General features: G+C 37.2%; 1 protein-coding gene across 3 annotated transcripts in view; it reads right to left on the bottom strand.

Moving 5' to 3' along the window:
• MRC1 (mannose receptor C-type 1) overlaps window positions 1–16492 on the bottom strand; it is a 172453-nt gene that overhangs the window by 27591 nt on the left and 128370 nt on the right. For all 3 annotated transcript variants that reach the window (XM_082452741.1, XM_082452742.1, XM_082452743.1), the window contains 8 exons: window positions 14527–14642; window positions 11393–11541; window positions 8859–9058; window positions 6328–6455; window positions 5758–5845; window positions 4436–4580; window positions 2444–2485; window positions 1026–1189 (listed from right to left, as the gene is read on the bottom strand). In XM_082452741.1, the coding sequence (XP_082308867.1) occupies window positions 1026–1189; window positions 2444–2485; window positions 4436–4580; window positions 5758–5845; window positions 6328–6455; window positions 8859–9058; window positions 11393–11541; window positions 14527–14642 (1032 nt within the window). The remainder of the gene's footprint in view (window positions 1–1025; window positions 1190–2443; window positions 2486–4435; window positions 4581–5757; window positions 5846–6327; window positions 6456–8858; window positions 9059–11392; window positions 11542–14526; window positions 14643–16492) is intronic.

The raw sequence follows: 16492 nt of genomic DNA, 5'->3' as shown, positions 1-16492 counted from the left end.
TTCAATCTGTACTTACACAATAAGCAAATTCTTAAATAAAACCTACAGATTAATGAGGCAGGCTATTTGGGGACTTTTCTAAGGAGGCATTCAGACAGAAACTTTGTTGTATATTCAATGGTTTTCATAGAAATAAAAGGAAAAATATGCACATTATATAACAACATGCATTTATATAGCAAATACCTTAAGACATTCTCTGTAACATCAGATGCCATTAGTAATTAGACACTATTAAAGATGTTCTTTAAAACAAAGTAGCCATTTGGGATTATGTGTCTAAGGAAAGACTTCTCCACCCACATATATACTGGTGCAATATTAGGAAATATCTTGAGAATTTCAAACCATGGTATATCTACGAAGATGGAGATAAGTCATGCTACACTGCAATACCTTTGTGATCAAATGAATTTTTATTCTTTCGTTACTGTTGAACTTATTTTTTTCCTTCTCTCCCTCTTATCTCCTTTCTGGAAAACAATAAAGATGCCATGAAGATTTTTAAAGAGAAAGATCAAGCCAAGGACGCTTGGAAAAAAACCAATTATACCTTCACTGTTAGCTGACAATTTTGGTACAACCAAAAAAGAGTTTTATACGAATAATCAAGCTGTACTATCTATTAACCAAGAATCTGGTTACGATTAAGACATAAATTATAATCAACTTGCACTAAACACAAAGGGTCCAGGATTGATATATAACAACTAGTTAAGAATGAGAATTTTTGAAAATCAAATTAGTGAACTCAAAGCCATCAAGTCTGGATTCTCCCAAAGCCCAGGCTAAACACTGTTTCTGGGTTCTCTGATTCTCCACTGAATACTCCAGCAATCAGGTCATTCACTTCTGCGATGGCCAATACCCAGCACCCCTACCCTGACACTCACATCTTTACCCCTGACCTTAGGAGGTTCAAATTCAGCACATAATTGGAAATTGCACCATGGGGTAGCAATCGTAGACATTGTCTTTGCTTAGCACATGTCACTGTTCCATTCTTAAATTAATCATATTCTTACATATTTCCATAGAAACTTCTTTTCGCTTTCACTTCGGATAGAAACAAGATCACCAAAATTCCTCTTGCAAAATTCTCGTGCCTTGTCCATGGTTTCCTTCTCTTTGCTAAAATAATACTGGTAGTCTTTGTAAATAGCCCACCCATCGTCAGTGACTGGCGGATCTGAAAAATTAGTGAAAAAAAGGTAATGAATTTTATTTAGACAAATTCAAGAATCTGGTATGTGTGCTACACAAAAGTGAAAAGAGCAGAGTAGCCCTATCATAGGTACCTGCAACTCTGAGAACTCAGAAGGAGCAGGATGTTGATGCCAGTACAGACTGAACTACCTAAATCCAAATATCTACCTTCCACTAACTCTGTACAAACGAGTTACGTTTCTTCTCAGCTAAGTTCCATGTATCATCATTGGGTAAAAGAACTCCCAATGTTACATTCATCAATAGGAGCTGGAATGATTGACATACATGCACCCATGATGTTTTAGGTTCAAAGAGTGGAAACTGTGAGAAAGCAGCTTTCATCTTAATCTAACAAAGAACTTGTAAAAGATGGACTTGGGTGCTTCAATGTGTAATTGAAGAACCAAGGAATTCAGGGACCAGGAGGGCTCCGAAGGCTTTGTCCCAACTATGGAATTCTATGGTTCCGTGCTATAGTAGGCTGAGTAAAAGCCCCAAAGATGCCCAGGTCTTAATCTCTGGAATCTGTGACTGTTATATGGAAAAACGTACTTTGTAGACGTGATTAAGTTAAGAACCTTCAGATGGAGAGATTACCCTAAATTATCTGGGCGGGCCCTAAATGTAAATCCTAAGTATCCTTACAGAGGGAGATGTGAGTACAGAAGAAGGTGGTGATGTGACAAACGAAGGAAGATAGTACACTGCTGGTTTTGAAGATAAAGGGAGGGTCCATGAACCAACAAATGCAAGGAATGCAGCTCTAGAAGCTTGTGACAAGGAAGTAGATTCACCCTTAGAGGCTCTGGAGGGAGCATGGTCCTGCCTATCCCTTGACTTCAGCCCAGGGAAACTGAGCTCACATTTCTGACCTCCAGAACTGTAAGGGAATAAATGTGTGTAGCTTTAAGCCACCAAGTTTGTGGTAATTTGTTACAGCAGCCATAGGAAACGAAGACATGAGGGCCTTGGATTTGATTCATGAAAGCTGAGAAGTGATATTAACATGCCTTATGTTTGTGCATGGAAGTATATGTCTGGAGGAGTAGATCCAAACTTTCATGAGATTCTCGAAGATATTAAGAACCTCTTCTCTCCACCTTCTTAGGGTAAGGTTTTTTGTTTGTTTTTGTTTTTGTTTGTTTGTTTTTCCATTGAGAAAGGAAAGAGGAAGAAAAGGAATCTACTTTCTATTTCTATTAATATAGAAATCAGGAAAAAAGGAAACACCTACTGTCTTGAGGAGCTGGGGTTGGCTCAGGCTTTGGTGTTTGTCCTGGAAAACAAAAGAAAATTAGGTATAAACAGTGCTTGAACTTGTGCTATTACATATCCTTCTTGTTTCACTATTTTCACGGGTCAATAGAGCTAAAAACTTCATTGTTCTCTCTTTCTCTTCCTCCCTCCCAATCTTCAATTCTCCTATCAGTTGTGGGGAAGAAGAATAAAGAGAAACAGAATTATGAGTTAAGAGTTAAACAGATCAGGTCCAACAATACCACCAGAAATTGGAAGACAGTTTTTTAGGCCCAAAAAGTAACATCATAAAAAAGAAAGAAAAGAACATGAGTTTTGGAATCAGAAAGTCTAAGTTCAAATCCCCGTTTGGGGTTTAAATGTCTTACCCTTAACTTTCTCAACTGCAAAAAGGAGTTAGTCACATACGTAAAGAGATGGGGTAAAATATGAGAGTTACTTGTATTTAGAAAGTGCTCAATAGATGTTAGTTTTACAGTGGTGCATCTTTTAATGAGCTGTGAAAGTACTTCAATTTTCATTATTTGAAACCATTAAATACGAACTATTTATTTACAAAATATAGTTTCTTCAAAAAACTTATTGTTGGGGCTTCCCTGGTGGCACAGTGATTAAGAATCCACCTGCCAATGCAGGGGACACGGATTCGAGCCCTGGTCCGGGAAGATCCCACATGCCACGGAGCAACTAAGCCCGTGTGCCACAACTACTGAGCCTACGCTCTAGAGCCCGCAAGCCACAACTACTGAGCCCGTGAGCCACAACTACTGAGCCCACACACCACAACTACTGAAGCCCGTGCGCCTAGAGCCCGTGCTCCGCAACAAGAGAAGCCACCGCAATGAGAAGCCCGCGCACCGCAACGAAGAGTAGCCCCTGCTCGCAGCAACTAGAGAAAGCCCGCCTGCAGCAACGAAGACCCAACGCAGCCAAAAATAAATTAAAAAGAAAAAAACACTTATTCTTACTAAATGTTTGTTTTATGAAACATTACATAAAATATTTTTCTTTCCAAGTAGTTACTAATACTTGGACTTTGCTGGAATCCGATAAAAGAACTCAAGTTACGTAGCTTTTGGTTTAATGAATTTAACATCTGTAAGAACAGAGCTACTAATAATACAAAAGAAAATTAGTCTTTGGTAGCTAAGAGACTTTTAAAGAAAAACTGGCCACTATTTATTCCTCCATTCTGAAAACACTGTAAACACTCCTCTAAGCAAGAGTAAGGAAAATAAGCAGACAGACAGCAGGAGAGCAACACAGTATCTTTAGCGATGGAGCTGGAACAGTAGGCAAGGATCCCCGACAGCAGGGGGCGACGTGGTCCCATTTATCTGCCCACAGAGGAGGAAGTGATACATATGTTGGTTCAAGGGTGGACCTGTTTGTTTATCTGAAAAGAATCTGACTTGGACACATGGAACTTTCTGAGTCACGAATCATGATGGATAAGTATGCATTGATCATTTGGGGCCATCAATAACATGGTGGGTCTTACAGCATCAGGGGCCTCAAAATGGTGCCAGTTCTTTGATTGAACATTTCCTTGAGAAATCCATAAGCAGCATTTTCAGACTGAGGGAGACTTTCACCTATTGGATGACTAACGTGGGTCAGAGGGTGAAAATGCCCAAACGGAAACTGCACCCTCGTTCCTCTGCTTACAGAGTAGAACACCCACCCAGTGCCATGCCTATAGGACCTGAGCAGGAACTGCAGCTCGTGGGAGTTATTTTGGAGGACGTGACTCTGGTCCAGGATTCCCGGGTGGCCTTTTGATCTTCTGTTCCTTTGGAACATTTATCTGTGCTCAGCGACTTCATTCTTATCCTGTGAAATGATGGTCCCTGCCAATTCCCTTATTTTGTTATTTTGTTTGTTTGGTTCCGCAGATAAAGGGAAGATATTGGGATCACTGGAGCTTAGTTCTCCAATCTGAGATAAAGGAGAGGACAGATCATCATACCTTTTCGTATCTGGCAAATCCAGTTGTTAAGATGTTCACAGTTAATATCGTTCCAGGACATACCAGGGTCACCTTTCAACTCACCACAATACTCAACATTTTGATAATTATTAGGTTCTCCATAAGCCCAATTTTCATATGAAACCTATGTTAGAAACATTACATTACAACCATTAGCCATTTTTATCAGGCCAATGCCAATCAACCATCCAAACACAAAAGGAAAGATGTTTACATTTTTTAATTGCTTCAGTTTTTTTTCACAATAGGTTTGCTTTGCAAACAAGTTTTATGAACACAGCTGGGAAAGAAATAGCTTTCATTATATGGAAACTTTTGAAGTCAAATAGAGTATGCTATTAAGTATTAAAAAATTTTCTTTCCCCCTTATTAAATAGAATGGATCCAGGGCCATGAAAGTGGGATTTGTATACAGGAAAAACCTGGCAAAAAGTTCCACTTCTCAGTATTGGGAGTTCCTCAATTTATAACTCATTCTTAAGGGACAGTATTTCATTGTGATACTGGAAACTTTCTTTTTACTAGAGGGGTAGGAGAGAGAAATATAATTAGTTCTCCTTACAAAAGAAAAGACTTATGAAATGTTACTAAGGAAGCTACCAAACGTTGCCAAAGTGAACAGTGGAAATAAATGGAGGGCTGGGATTAGGTCCTCTACGGAGTTCTCAGAGTGGAATCATAGCCCACAAGGTTTTAGAATAAGCATCATGATCTATTTTCCAGAGATCTAAATATAAAATCCTTGTTATCAATGGAGCCATCAAGTAATCCACCCTACCGAGCACCTTGAAAAGTTGCTGATGGGTTGGGACAGGAGGTAGAACTGAAAGTACACAAAATCACTTCCTGTGATGACGGCCAGCACGTGCCACAGCCCCTCACTTCCCCGTTCCTGAGAATGGAGAAGTCTGACAAAGCCTAATGGTTTCTAATGGAATATCAAAAGTTGTTTCCATACCTCCTAGTCTATAAGAGGTCATAAAACACTCAATTTTTAAGAAGTTTAGCTACTTGCATACCAATTTGTCAGGAGAGAATGAAGACATTATTTTATATCAATTAGAGGAATGAGTTTCCTAATTTTTTTTCATCCATTCCACCATGTTCCACTTTGGGTGAACAGGAGAACTGTACTGGGACAGGGGCAGAATAATGGTCCTAAAATAGCATTCATTTTGCATATAAAAAGGTCTCCAGCTCTCATAATAACCCATCTTACCAAAAATTTGGAGTAAGCCAAAAGGTTAATATCAGAATAAATACATGATAAAGTAAGAAAATGATCTAAGTCAAATACTCACAGGAGATCCATCACTCCAAGTAAAGCCCTCAGAAGGACTTCCATATGTCAGTCCCAACCAAAACAGTTCGTGGTAGCTTCCACTAGCTCTGCAACATACAAGATATAAAGGTAGCTTATGAACCAAGTTCGGTTACCTATGAGTCCTAATCAAATTTGAAAATGACCCCCAAAACATAAATTAGTTAGTACAAAGGTAAAGGGATTCAATGACTAAATGTAAGCTTTATGCAACAATTGTGCATTTTGGTACAACCTGTAAATATCCTGAAAACAAGCTGCTGTTTGAAAGAATTGTAAAGCATTGGAAGGTACTCATTCATTTATTCATTTAACAATATGTACTGAGTATATTATACGTTTACAGAGCAATTCATCACAGGATTTATATCTATAAAATTAAAGCATTTAGAAGTGAAACTAGATCAAAAAGTGCCCACAGATTCAGGATATGATATATGTATCCAAAGCAGCATAAGGAGTCAACAATTTTGGAAATATGAGAATTTTCTCAACATCATTAACACCCAACGGGTCAAAGAAAGGAGAATTGTATAGAAAAGCTACTTACGTTATTAATCGCCATATTGTTTGCTGTTCCTCCTTATTATTGATACTAGCTAGATCTCCACCCAGAGCTCTACAAAAATCTCGAGATTCAAACCATGTTTTCTTCTCATGTTTTCCTTTTGTAAACAGCTAAAGGTGATACAGATTCAGAGTTTATTTTACAGTTCATAGCTTATCAAACCAAGAGAAATTATCTACTTTTGATGAGATTTCATTTATAGAAAAGCAAGACATTACAATGGCCCCAAACAATGTAATTCTCTTGGCTGAAAATCAATTTGTGAGTGAATATTTGGGTAACAAAATTTGGGGGATGATTTTGTTGAGAAAACCTTAGAAAATGAAATTATTTTATAGCACTGGAGAAGTTAGATTAAAAGCTTTAGGCGCATGGGTTTGGCATACAGCTTCTTGTAGAAGATAGGATTAATTTGGTTAAGTGTAAAAGGTGGCATTGAGATGGGAGAGAATGAAAGAAACCTGATATAGAGAAAGTAAACATGAATTTAAAAAAATTTAAGGGTAATAACCTCCCTAAGATTGCACCACAGTTTGTTATCCTGTTTAGCTTAAACAATGAATAACCCGGCAGCCTTCCAGCACTTTGTTGTTATGTTCTTAAAACTGCCTTTTCCTTTTTCCTTATGGATGTATATTTTAACAACGATTGGAGAACGTGTCATGACAGACACTTATCGGGGAGAGCATCTAAAAAGATGGGATATAAGCTAAACTAAAGCTAAGATTTATAGAATTTAGAGAATATGTCATATTATCCACAGTGATAGTATGGGAAATATCCATCAGTATGCAAACAGTAAAGGAGTTAATTGTATCCACCAACTTTTATAATTTTCATTCATTGTTTCTCATGAGACGTGGCCCCCACCATTGCAGGCTTGTAGAAAAAGGGATTTGCTTCCAGTGGACTATGGTTGCCCAGTTGTCATCGAGCAATCCAAGGCAATCTTCACCTTGACCTTACTTGAGTTATCTGGATACAGGTAACTTGAGCAACTTTCCACTGCAGTAATTCTCAAGACTCCTGTGAATATCTCAAGTTGTTAGATGGTGATATAAGATTTTATTTTCTTAAATCAATTTACTAACAGCTGAATTTTATTACTAATTCTCACATCTTAATGTGTACAAAGATGGTCTATATGTTTTCAAACAAACCCTACCCCAAGTACCTCTAAAACCATGATTTCTAGGGAAGCACATATTTGGATTCGTTGAACATCCACCTGGATAACATCTTCTGGAACCCCTGGTTCACTTCCCAGCTCTGGAGAATTCTGCTCCTTCTCTCAAAAATTCTGCAGCTAATCTCCATAGCCTGCCACCCTCAGGTGAATGGCTGTGCACAGGCCAAACCTGGCCTTTGTGCAATAACTCAAAAGTTTCCAGAGGCAGCAATCAAATACCTGATTGGCTTTGTATTAGTCCTCAATCCATTTGTAAAATCCTCTCCTGTCTTGGCTCAATATGTTTCCTTCTATGTAAATTATGCTTTTAGCTTTGACTGGCTAATCTGGATTGAACAGCTAATGAGTCTCTGTTGCTGCTAAGTGGAAGTTACCAGCTCAACTAGCCCTTGAGTTAGAGGAGACTAAACAACCTCATTCTGACACATGTTAGTAACTCAAGTTCATCAGCTTTGCCTAACTGTCTTACAAAACATGCCAGGGCCATATGCCTCAAAGGACTGAACAAAAGAAGTCCAGAGAACTGGCTTTTAGAGAATAATGTCATTAAGTGGTAGATAAGTACATTGCTATATTTGGCTAAACCCAACCTTCTCTAGAAAGAATATGATTTACAAGAGAGAAAAAAACCCCAAATGCTTAATTCATTGGGGTATGGGGTATGTTTTTTGTTTGGGTGAACTTGACTGCATACGGAGAAAATGGGTGGTCCAGTCTAGGAATGTACTGATTGATAGCAGGATATCAAATTATCAGTTATAGGTCACTCAACGGCCATGTGCCCCTACGGGAAGTCTTTCATCTCCCATCAGGCATAATAATCAGGGGTTAAATCAGAACAAGGGAGTATTCTCTCTAGAATCCCTGTGTGACATGATCGCAGATTTGTTTATCAGTTCACTTAGCCTAAAGCTTGGGCTCCAAGAACACAGCCAAAATGGGATGCAACAGGCTAGCATGAGGGGGAGCAGAAATTTTCATTAAGATAAAAAGAAGTGCGAGCTCATACTAGGGCAAGCAAGCATGGGAGAGAGGAAAGACACCAAGAGTGGGAGGTGAGGAAGGCAAAGCAGGCGAAGAAAGGCTGCCGCGAGTTGTGTTTGTGATATGGGTTGTGTTTGCTGGTCTAAAAGCAACTGGTCCTTAGCAATCCACCCAAGGAGAGCTCTTTAAAAACAGTGGATGCCCAAGCCCCCTGCCAGATCAATAAAATCAGAATTTCTACAGGTGGAGCCTGGGCATTGGTTTTGTTTTAATTCCTTAGGTGATTCTTTAGGCTGAAGCATATCCCAAATTCTTTAAGAACTTAGCAATTGAGACTTACCTTGAAACACAAGCTTGTTTTACTGGAGGTGCCCCAATCCTCTGGACACTTGGGTTCCGGGGTGGTTGTAGGCTCTGGTGGGCGAGTTACTCCTTCTGCCCAGTGTTTGCACACAAATTTTGCCTTTTCTTCACATCTCAAGACATCCCACAAGCCCCCTGCAACCCCAGTTCTCATGGCAACACACCCGGCTTTCCGTCCTGCAGGTAACAAAGCAGAATTCACTCAACAAGTGATTGTGAAAGCAGCTAGGTTCACAGAAGACAGTTCAAACCTGAGCCACAAGCTGTGGGATCAAATCTACATGTGATGAGAAAATGTAGAGGAGAGATCCTGCAGCATTTGGCAATTGAATTGTGCTATTTTTGAACCATTATTTACCTTTTATTTGTGTGGCCTGTATCCCCAACTGAATTATAATCTCAAATGTCAGGGTTTTGGTAACATTTTGTATTTCTAATAACTGGCAGGGAGCCCCCCTCAACACAGACATCTAACAGTACAATAGTTTTAGTATGATAAAATTTACCATAATGACAAAAATAATGTTTTGGGTTTTTTTTACCAAGGAAGTTGATTTTTTTAAATTTAATTTTTATTTTATATTGGAGTCTAGTTGATTTACAATGTTGTGTTAGTTTCAGATGTACAGCAAAGTGATTCAGTTATACACATATATATACCCAAAAATTATGGGTTTTTGATGTTTCTTTCTTTTTCTAAAAAAAAATTATTTAAGATCTGTTATTTTTCCCCCTGGGGTCCATGTAGATATCCGAGAACAGAAGTTCTTTGGACTTCAAAATGAGACACGCCTGAGCTAGAGATTTTAGATCAATTACTCAACTACTATGAACCCATTTCCTCGTCTTAAAATGCAAATACTGCTACCTACCTTACAGAGTTGTGATGCATGCCAGCTTTAATGGATAAAAAAGTACATAAAAGACAGTGTGGACTATACTAAGCTTCATGGTTTGAAGCTTTCTGTTTTACCGTCATGATTATTTCGAAATAGTAATTAAGACAGAGCTTTGCAAACATTAGGATTCCTTGCTGCTAAGATGAGATAGTCTTTGATTGCTGTCCTTTTAAAGGCAGTAAATGTTTAGAAGTAACTCTCAAAGTTCTGGGGAGGTATATTTTTCCCAAAATATTTTCTGTAAGATTGCTAATTCCCTATGACTCTGGTTTGATCCATTTTTATTCCCTAAGGATGTTCCAGGATTAATCTCTCAGAATCCTACTGCTAAATGATCAACACCAGTGAAATTAAGGAGTTTTGCCTGGAGAGTAAGAATTACCACCCTTCAAAAAAACAAAAATGTGCACACAGCTCTTAATATACTGCCCTGTTCTTTCAAAATAAACTGAAGTCTTACTATTTTTCAGAATGTTCAATAATTAAACAAAAAATCACACTATCCAAATTACTGATCTCTTTTCCTTATTGACAGCTGAGGATACAAATTTTTAAAACTTCTGAAGATTAGAACTTATTAGGCCAAGTAGTTAATTTGTGCCCTTAAGCTATATTATCCCTTCTTTAGCTTTTTATCCAGGCACAATGAAACACTTGCTATAAGGATGTTGAATTTCCTAAGTGCAGTCATACTGAATTATGTCATAGGCTACGACACCAGTGCATAAAGAAAGCAAAGAATCTCTCAGAGTCTACTTCAGAAACTTCTTATTAAAGAAGGCAAATCAAAATTTATAGGGAGGGAGAGTGCTCTTAGTGCAAACAGCCTGGATTTGGAAATTACAAAGATTAGTCTAAATCCGTGCTTATAAATTTTTCAAGTTCCAGTTTCCACCTCTTTACAATGAGGATACTTAAACTTACCTTGCAGGTTTCCTATAAGGATAAAATTAAATCCAATGCATATAAAGGGCTAAACGGAGTAGCCCATTCAAGATATTGAAATAATGAGTTCCACATAAGCACTAAATCTTGTTCCAGATTTAGCGCAGTCATAATTCTATTCATAGTTACATTGAAAAGTTTTATATCCCTTGAGGACAATTTTAAGTTCTCAGAAGTAAGTTAACCATTTGGTATCTTTATGACCATTTAGGATTTCATCACTATTTCATAAATACTTCAAATAGAGCGGTACCAGATAACCTAGGAGTTTTCTCTTCCTTTTTTTTTTTTTCTTTAGACCACTGCAAACTAATGGGAACATTTTTAAAAGAAAAAGTAAAAAGAGAATGAAATATAAGATAATAAAATCTAAAAAGCACAATTAATTTACATAAGTCTGTTTGGAAAGGTGCCGTGAAGGAATTACAGGCTTGGCCCGATGGACGTGTAGGGTAAATGGAAACCCAAGACCAAAGTGCTGGGACTTCACTGGTGGTCCAGTGGTTAAGAATCCATGCTTCCACTGCAGAGGGCAGGGGTTCCATCCCTGCTCGGGGAACTAAGATCCCTCATGCCACATGGTGCGGCCAAAAAAGAAGAAAAAAAACCACAGATTCTTGGTCCCCTCTCCAGACCACCTGAAACAAGACGGAAGCTCTGAACATACCTGGCATATCTGAATTCCAGTGGGTGAACTGAACCCCTTCCGCGATGGTCCACTGAAAAGTTCCTTTGTTTTGTACATCTGAAAGTCCTGTCCAAAAATATCTTTCAGGCCTCAATCCAACCAAACTAGTCAGAAAGGCTTGTTCGTATCTTAAAAAAAAAAAATTAACTAAATTGTAGAAAAATGTGAATTTTTCTAATTATCCACATGAAAAGTATCTCAATTGTATGCCTGAGCTATTCTTTAGTTGGCAAATCAAACCTATTGTGTTCTATTTACATGTCATTTAAATAATGCAAATTTTCACTAAGGAAATGTGATCTTATGAAGGAAAAATATCATACAGCTGATTGAATAAAATCATTCAAATGTACCCAAACCATTTTTCTCTATTGCTCCCCAGCCCCTCTGCTCCTGCTCAAAGTGAAAGAGAACTCCGAAAATGCAAAGGAGAAAACTATCGCCTTTTAAAATACATTGTTTGGAAATCAGTCCACTTTTCAAATATTTCAAATGCTCTACACAATTCTTGGTGAAGTAAATGGAGAGGTTGTAACATTATGGAGGACAATACAATTAGAAAATCTGTGTGGATTTTCCCCTCAATTTCATTCTCATTTCTCAGCTCTGAAACAAAAGAGAAAATTATCAAGAAATACAGAGAACTAGAGACTCAACCTCTAGAAAGAACTGGGAGCAGAATCACAAATTCCAGCGTTTGCTCTCCTCTGGATCCCATCCTTATATTTGGCGTAATCTGGTAATAATGCAATGTAGTTGGTAAGGCAAACAAAATTTGTCTTAATTGATAAACAGACAATGACTCAGCAACATATGCAAAAAAATATCTCTTTGGAGCAAAAGAAAAGTGATGTCCGAAGATTCCAGGAACAAAGGGAGCTGTAGCTAGCTCCAGCAAGAATAGAGAGGGAAATGGAGAGAAAGACACAATAACAGAACATTTGTTTGACCCTAGTCTGAATAATTTCATTCCCTAAACTGAACAAACCAAAAAAATTAAAAAGTAACAACTCAATTTTTCTTAAAGCCCCAAAACCAAATTGAACCACAGAGTTAGTGAGTTCCTGAACACAAGTATCACAGAAAACACATAAAGAAAAGCAAACTTAAAATAGAAAATCTAGGGAAATCTCTGTTCCAGTAGACCCAAAAACCAACAGTACAGATCAGAACATGCTCCCACAGTACTTAAAAATGTATAGCTCACTTCCAGGTCATAAGATAAAAAGTATCTATGTTCTTATTTTCAGAGGTTAGCATTGTATCAGGGTATTACAATGTATCAGACATTTAATTATACATAAAAAAAGAATGTTGAAAAACAAGCTCTTTTATAAAGACTATATGAATTCTATGACATCTTTCATTTTATCAAAAAATTTTAATATCAATAGCATCCTCTACATTTTATTGGGTCTGCCTTGAAAGGTCAACTGTATTAAAACTCAATAATTTTTACCTATTTACTTCCAATCAAATGGACATTTTTTAAAATTTCTTTTAAGTTTCTTCTGTGCCTGATCCAGTACTTTGCAAAAAGCAGGAGAAAAATAAATACTAAAACCTCAAAGAAGGATGGGACTCTAGATGTTAAAAGTTACATAAAATTCTCTGTGTCCACATCATTTTCTGGACTTATTAATCTAGTAAACCTAGCAAAGCAAAGCAAAACAAAGAATGGAAGACTGGAAAGAATGAATAAAATATTCAGTAAATCTCTCCGCCTTCCTTTTTGTTGGAGGTGGTAGTAAAGATAGAAAGTTTGATTTTTGAGATGACAAATTTTACTTACTTTTTTTGCTTTAAAAAATTTGAGATCTGCTACATTTTTAAAAAGTTAGATCTCTCATGGAGCTCAATATCAAAAAAACAAACAACCCAATTAAAAAATGGGCAGAAGACCTAAATAGACATTTCCCCAAAGAAGACATACAGATGGCCAACAAGCACATGAAAAGCTGCTCAACATCACTAATTATTAGAGAAATGCAAATCAAAACTACAATGAGGTATCACCTCACACCAGTCAGAATGGCCATCATCAAAAAATCTACAAACAGTAAATGCTGGAGAGGGTGTGGAGAAAAGGGAACCCTTTTGCACTGTTGGTGGGAATGTAAATTGATACAGCCACTATGGAGAACAGTATGGAGGTTCCTTATAAAACTAAACATAGAACTATCAAATGACCCAGCAATCCCACTACTGGGCATATACCCTGAGAAAACCATAATTCAAAAGGACACATGCACCCCAATGTTCATTGCAGCTCTATTTACAATAGCCAGGACATGGAAACAACCTAAATGGCCATCGACAGAAAAATGGATAAAGAAGATGTGGTACATATATACAGTGGAATATTACTCAGCCATAAAAAGAACAAAATTTGGTCATTTGTAGAGACGTGGATGGTCCTAGAGTCTGTCATACAGAGTGAAATAAGCCAGAAAGAGAAAAACAAATATCATATATTAACGCATATATGTGGAATCTAGAAAAATGGTACAGATGAACCTATTTGTAGGGAAAGAATAGAGATGTAGAGGTAGAGAACGGACCTGTGGACATGGGGGGGAAGGGGAGGGTGGGACAAATTGGGAGATTAGGTTTGACATAAATACACTACCATGTGTAAAATAGCTAGCTAGTGGGAACCTGCTGTATAGCACGGGGAGCTCAGCTCAGTGCTCTGTAACGACCAAGACGGGTGGAATGGGGGGCGGTGGGAGAGAGGTCCAAGAGGGAGGGGATATAGGTATACATATAGCTGATTCACTTCCTTGTACAGCAGAAACTAACACAACATTGTAAAGCAATTATACTCCAATAAATAAATAAATAAATAAAGTTAGATCTATAAACAACATTTACCAGAGCATTAGCAAACTGTTCTGAACATTGTTTTATGGTACTAAAAGTAGCAAAATATTTTATTGTGTTTTCAATGAAGAATCCAAATAAAAATATGATTTTTAATGCTCCTATATTTACAAACCATACTTCAAGATTCAATGTAATTTACTCAGAAATTTAGAGCACATTGATATGCTTTTTTGGAAATGGTTCATTATTTGATACATTTTTTTAAAAACATGAAAATAGTTGCATACCTGTCTTCAATAGTTGTTAGGTAAGCCTTCTCATTCACACAGGTTTGGTTTGCTTCTGTAAATGTTGAAAGTGTGTGTCCAATCAAATAGCAGTAGAAGCCATGTCTTTTCCAGCCCTATTGATGTTATGAAGCAGATTATCATGCATATTTATTATATAATATTATTTTAATAATTCCTCTATGATGAAACACAAATTGATAAACAATAGAAGTGTGTAAAGAACACAAATATGAATAATTTGACATGCAATGAAAATTTATGTGAATTAGGAAAACAGGAGTGCATTGTTCCTCAAATGGCAATTATGATACAAAATGGGGGTGAGGGGAGTCATTCTCTCCACTTCTGATGCAACTTCCAACAAAAATGATTTGTGACATGTTTACCCAAGAAACTGAACAAAATGGCTAAGATCTCAGTTTTAGAATAGGTAACCACAGGAAATAATTTGCAGAATAACAAGCCTAGTCACCTATTGAAGCCAGTAGTAGATGGTGAGTATAAAGCTGTACCATCTGGTCACAGGATAGTACTTATCAAACTTTTGGCAATATGATTTGATGTGCTTCCTCTCCCACACTTCAAACACACAGAAATAAAAGCATGCTAAATAAAAACATAACAATAAACAGAAAATCCATACTAGAGTTTGGGAGAAAGAAGGGGAAATCTCCAGGTATCAAAAATAAATACTAGAAAACTAAAAAGCTGGAATGGAAAATGTACAAGCTGAGACTGTAGTTGCCCGGTTATGTATCAGACCAAGATTAAGGTCCTAGAGTCTAGGGGCTGGGGTATTAATGTCCATACAGATTAGGATATTTGGCCATCAGTCCACCTGAGGCAGGGAGATAGAACTGAAGTCCTTGCATAAAGATGATACCCTCTAAGGGTAGCCCCTCTTTGAAAGGAGAGCGAGAAAACTCCACCCACAGAAGGAGAAAATGACAGAGATTCTTGTCACCTGCCTGGGGTTCTGGGTGAAGGAAGAAAAAAATTCTTCTGTTTGAAAATAAATACCAAGTCTGTGCCATAGATGGGTGCCAGTCCCAACTTTACACTATCCACATTGTATGAGAATCTACAGCCCCCAAAATAAAAAATAAAATGTAGTCTACAGAAGGAGAATCTTGCAGGCACTTTGAGAAGTAAAATGTAAAACCACACGACAGAAATATTTCCACAATCCAGGTCAGGTAAGACCATGACATTTGAGGGTCAGGGTGGGGATGGGATGGGGATGAACTCACAATCAAAAATTATAAACCATGTGAGAAAAATGTCTCATTTTAAGGGAGAGTCAACAGTTTAACATAATAAAACAACCTGGAAAAAATATAAAAAGAAGCATGTTGAGATGATTTAAGTGACAAAAGAAGAAACAGAATCAATGATGAAAGATCAAAATACTATGAACAAAGAACAAGAAGATTCAAACACACACAAAAAAGAATTTCTAGAAAAGAAAACTCAATGGCCAGATTAAATATAGAAAATATGGTTTCAGAAAGATTAGTAAATTGACTGAATGTAGAAGAGAGATGAGAATATGAAAAGATGTTTTAAAAATCATATTGATAGAAAATATAAATGATAGAATGAGAAGGTTGAAAATCAACCTGAGAGAAGTTTCAGAAACACTGAATAAAATTAATGACTGCTAATTTTCAAGAATGGAAAGATACAAATCCTCAAAATGAAGAGTCACACTCAAGACCAAATGGAACCAATAAAATAAATCCAAAACTGAACACATTGTACTTACAGACAGAGAAAATGAGATCTTAAAATCAATCAGAGAGAAAATACAGAGTATCCACTTTTTAAAAGAAGAAGATTTAGTCTAGTAGGAACTCCAATGGCAAAAATAAAGGCCAGGAGAAAATGAAGTAATATGTAAAGTGCTGTCAGAAAACAGCTATCAATCTAGGATTCTAAAATGACCTACCTAAATTACTATGCA

The sequence above is a fragment of the Balaenoptera physalus genome (genome assembly GCF_965194825.1).
Source record: "Balaenoptera physalus genome assembly, chromosome: 2".
Lineage (NCBI taxonomy): Eukaryota > Metazoa > Chordata > Mammalia > Artiodactyla > Balaenopteridae > Balaenoptera > Balaenoptera physalus.
This window is presented reverse-complemented; position numbering and strand designations above follow the sequence as displayed.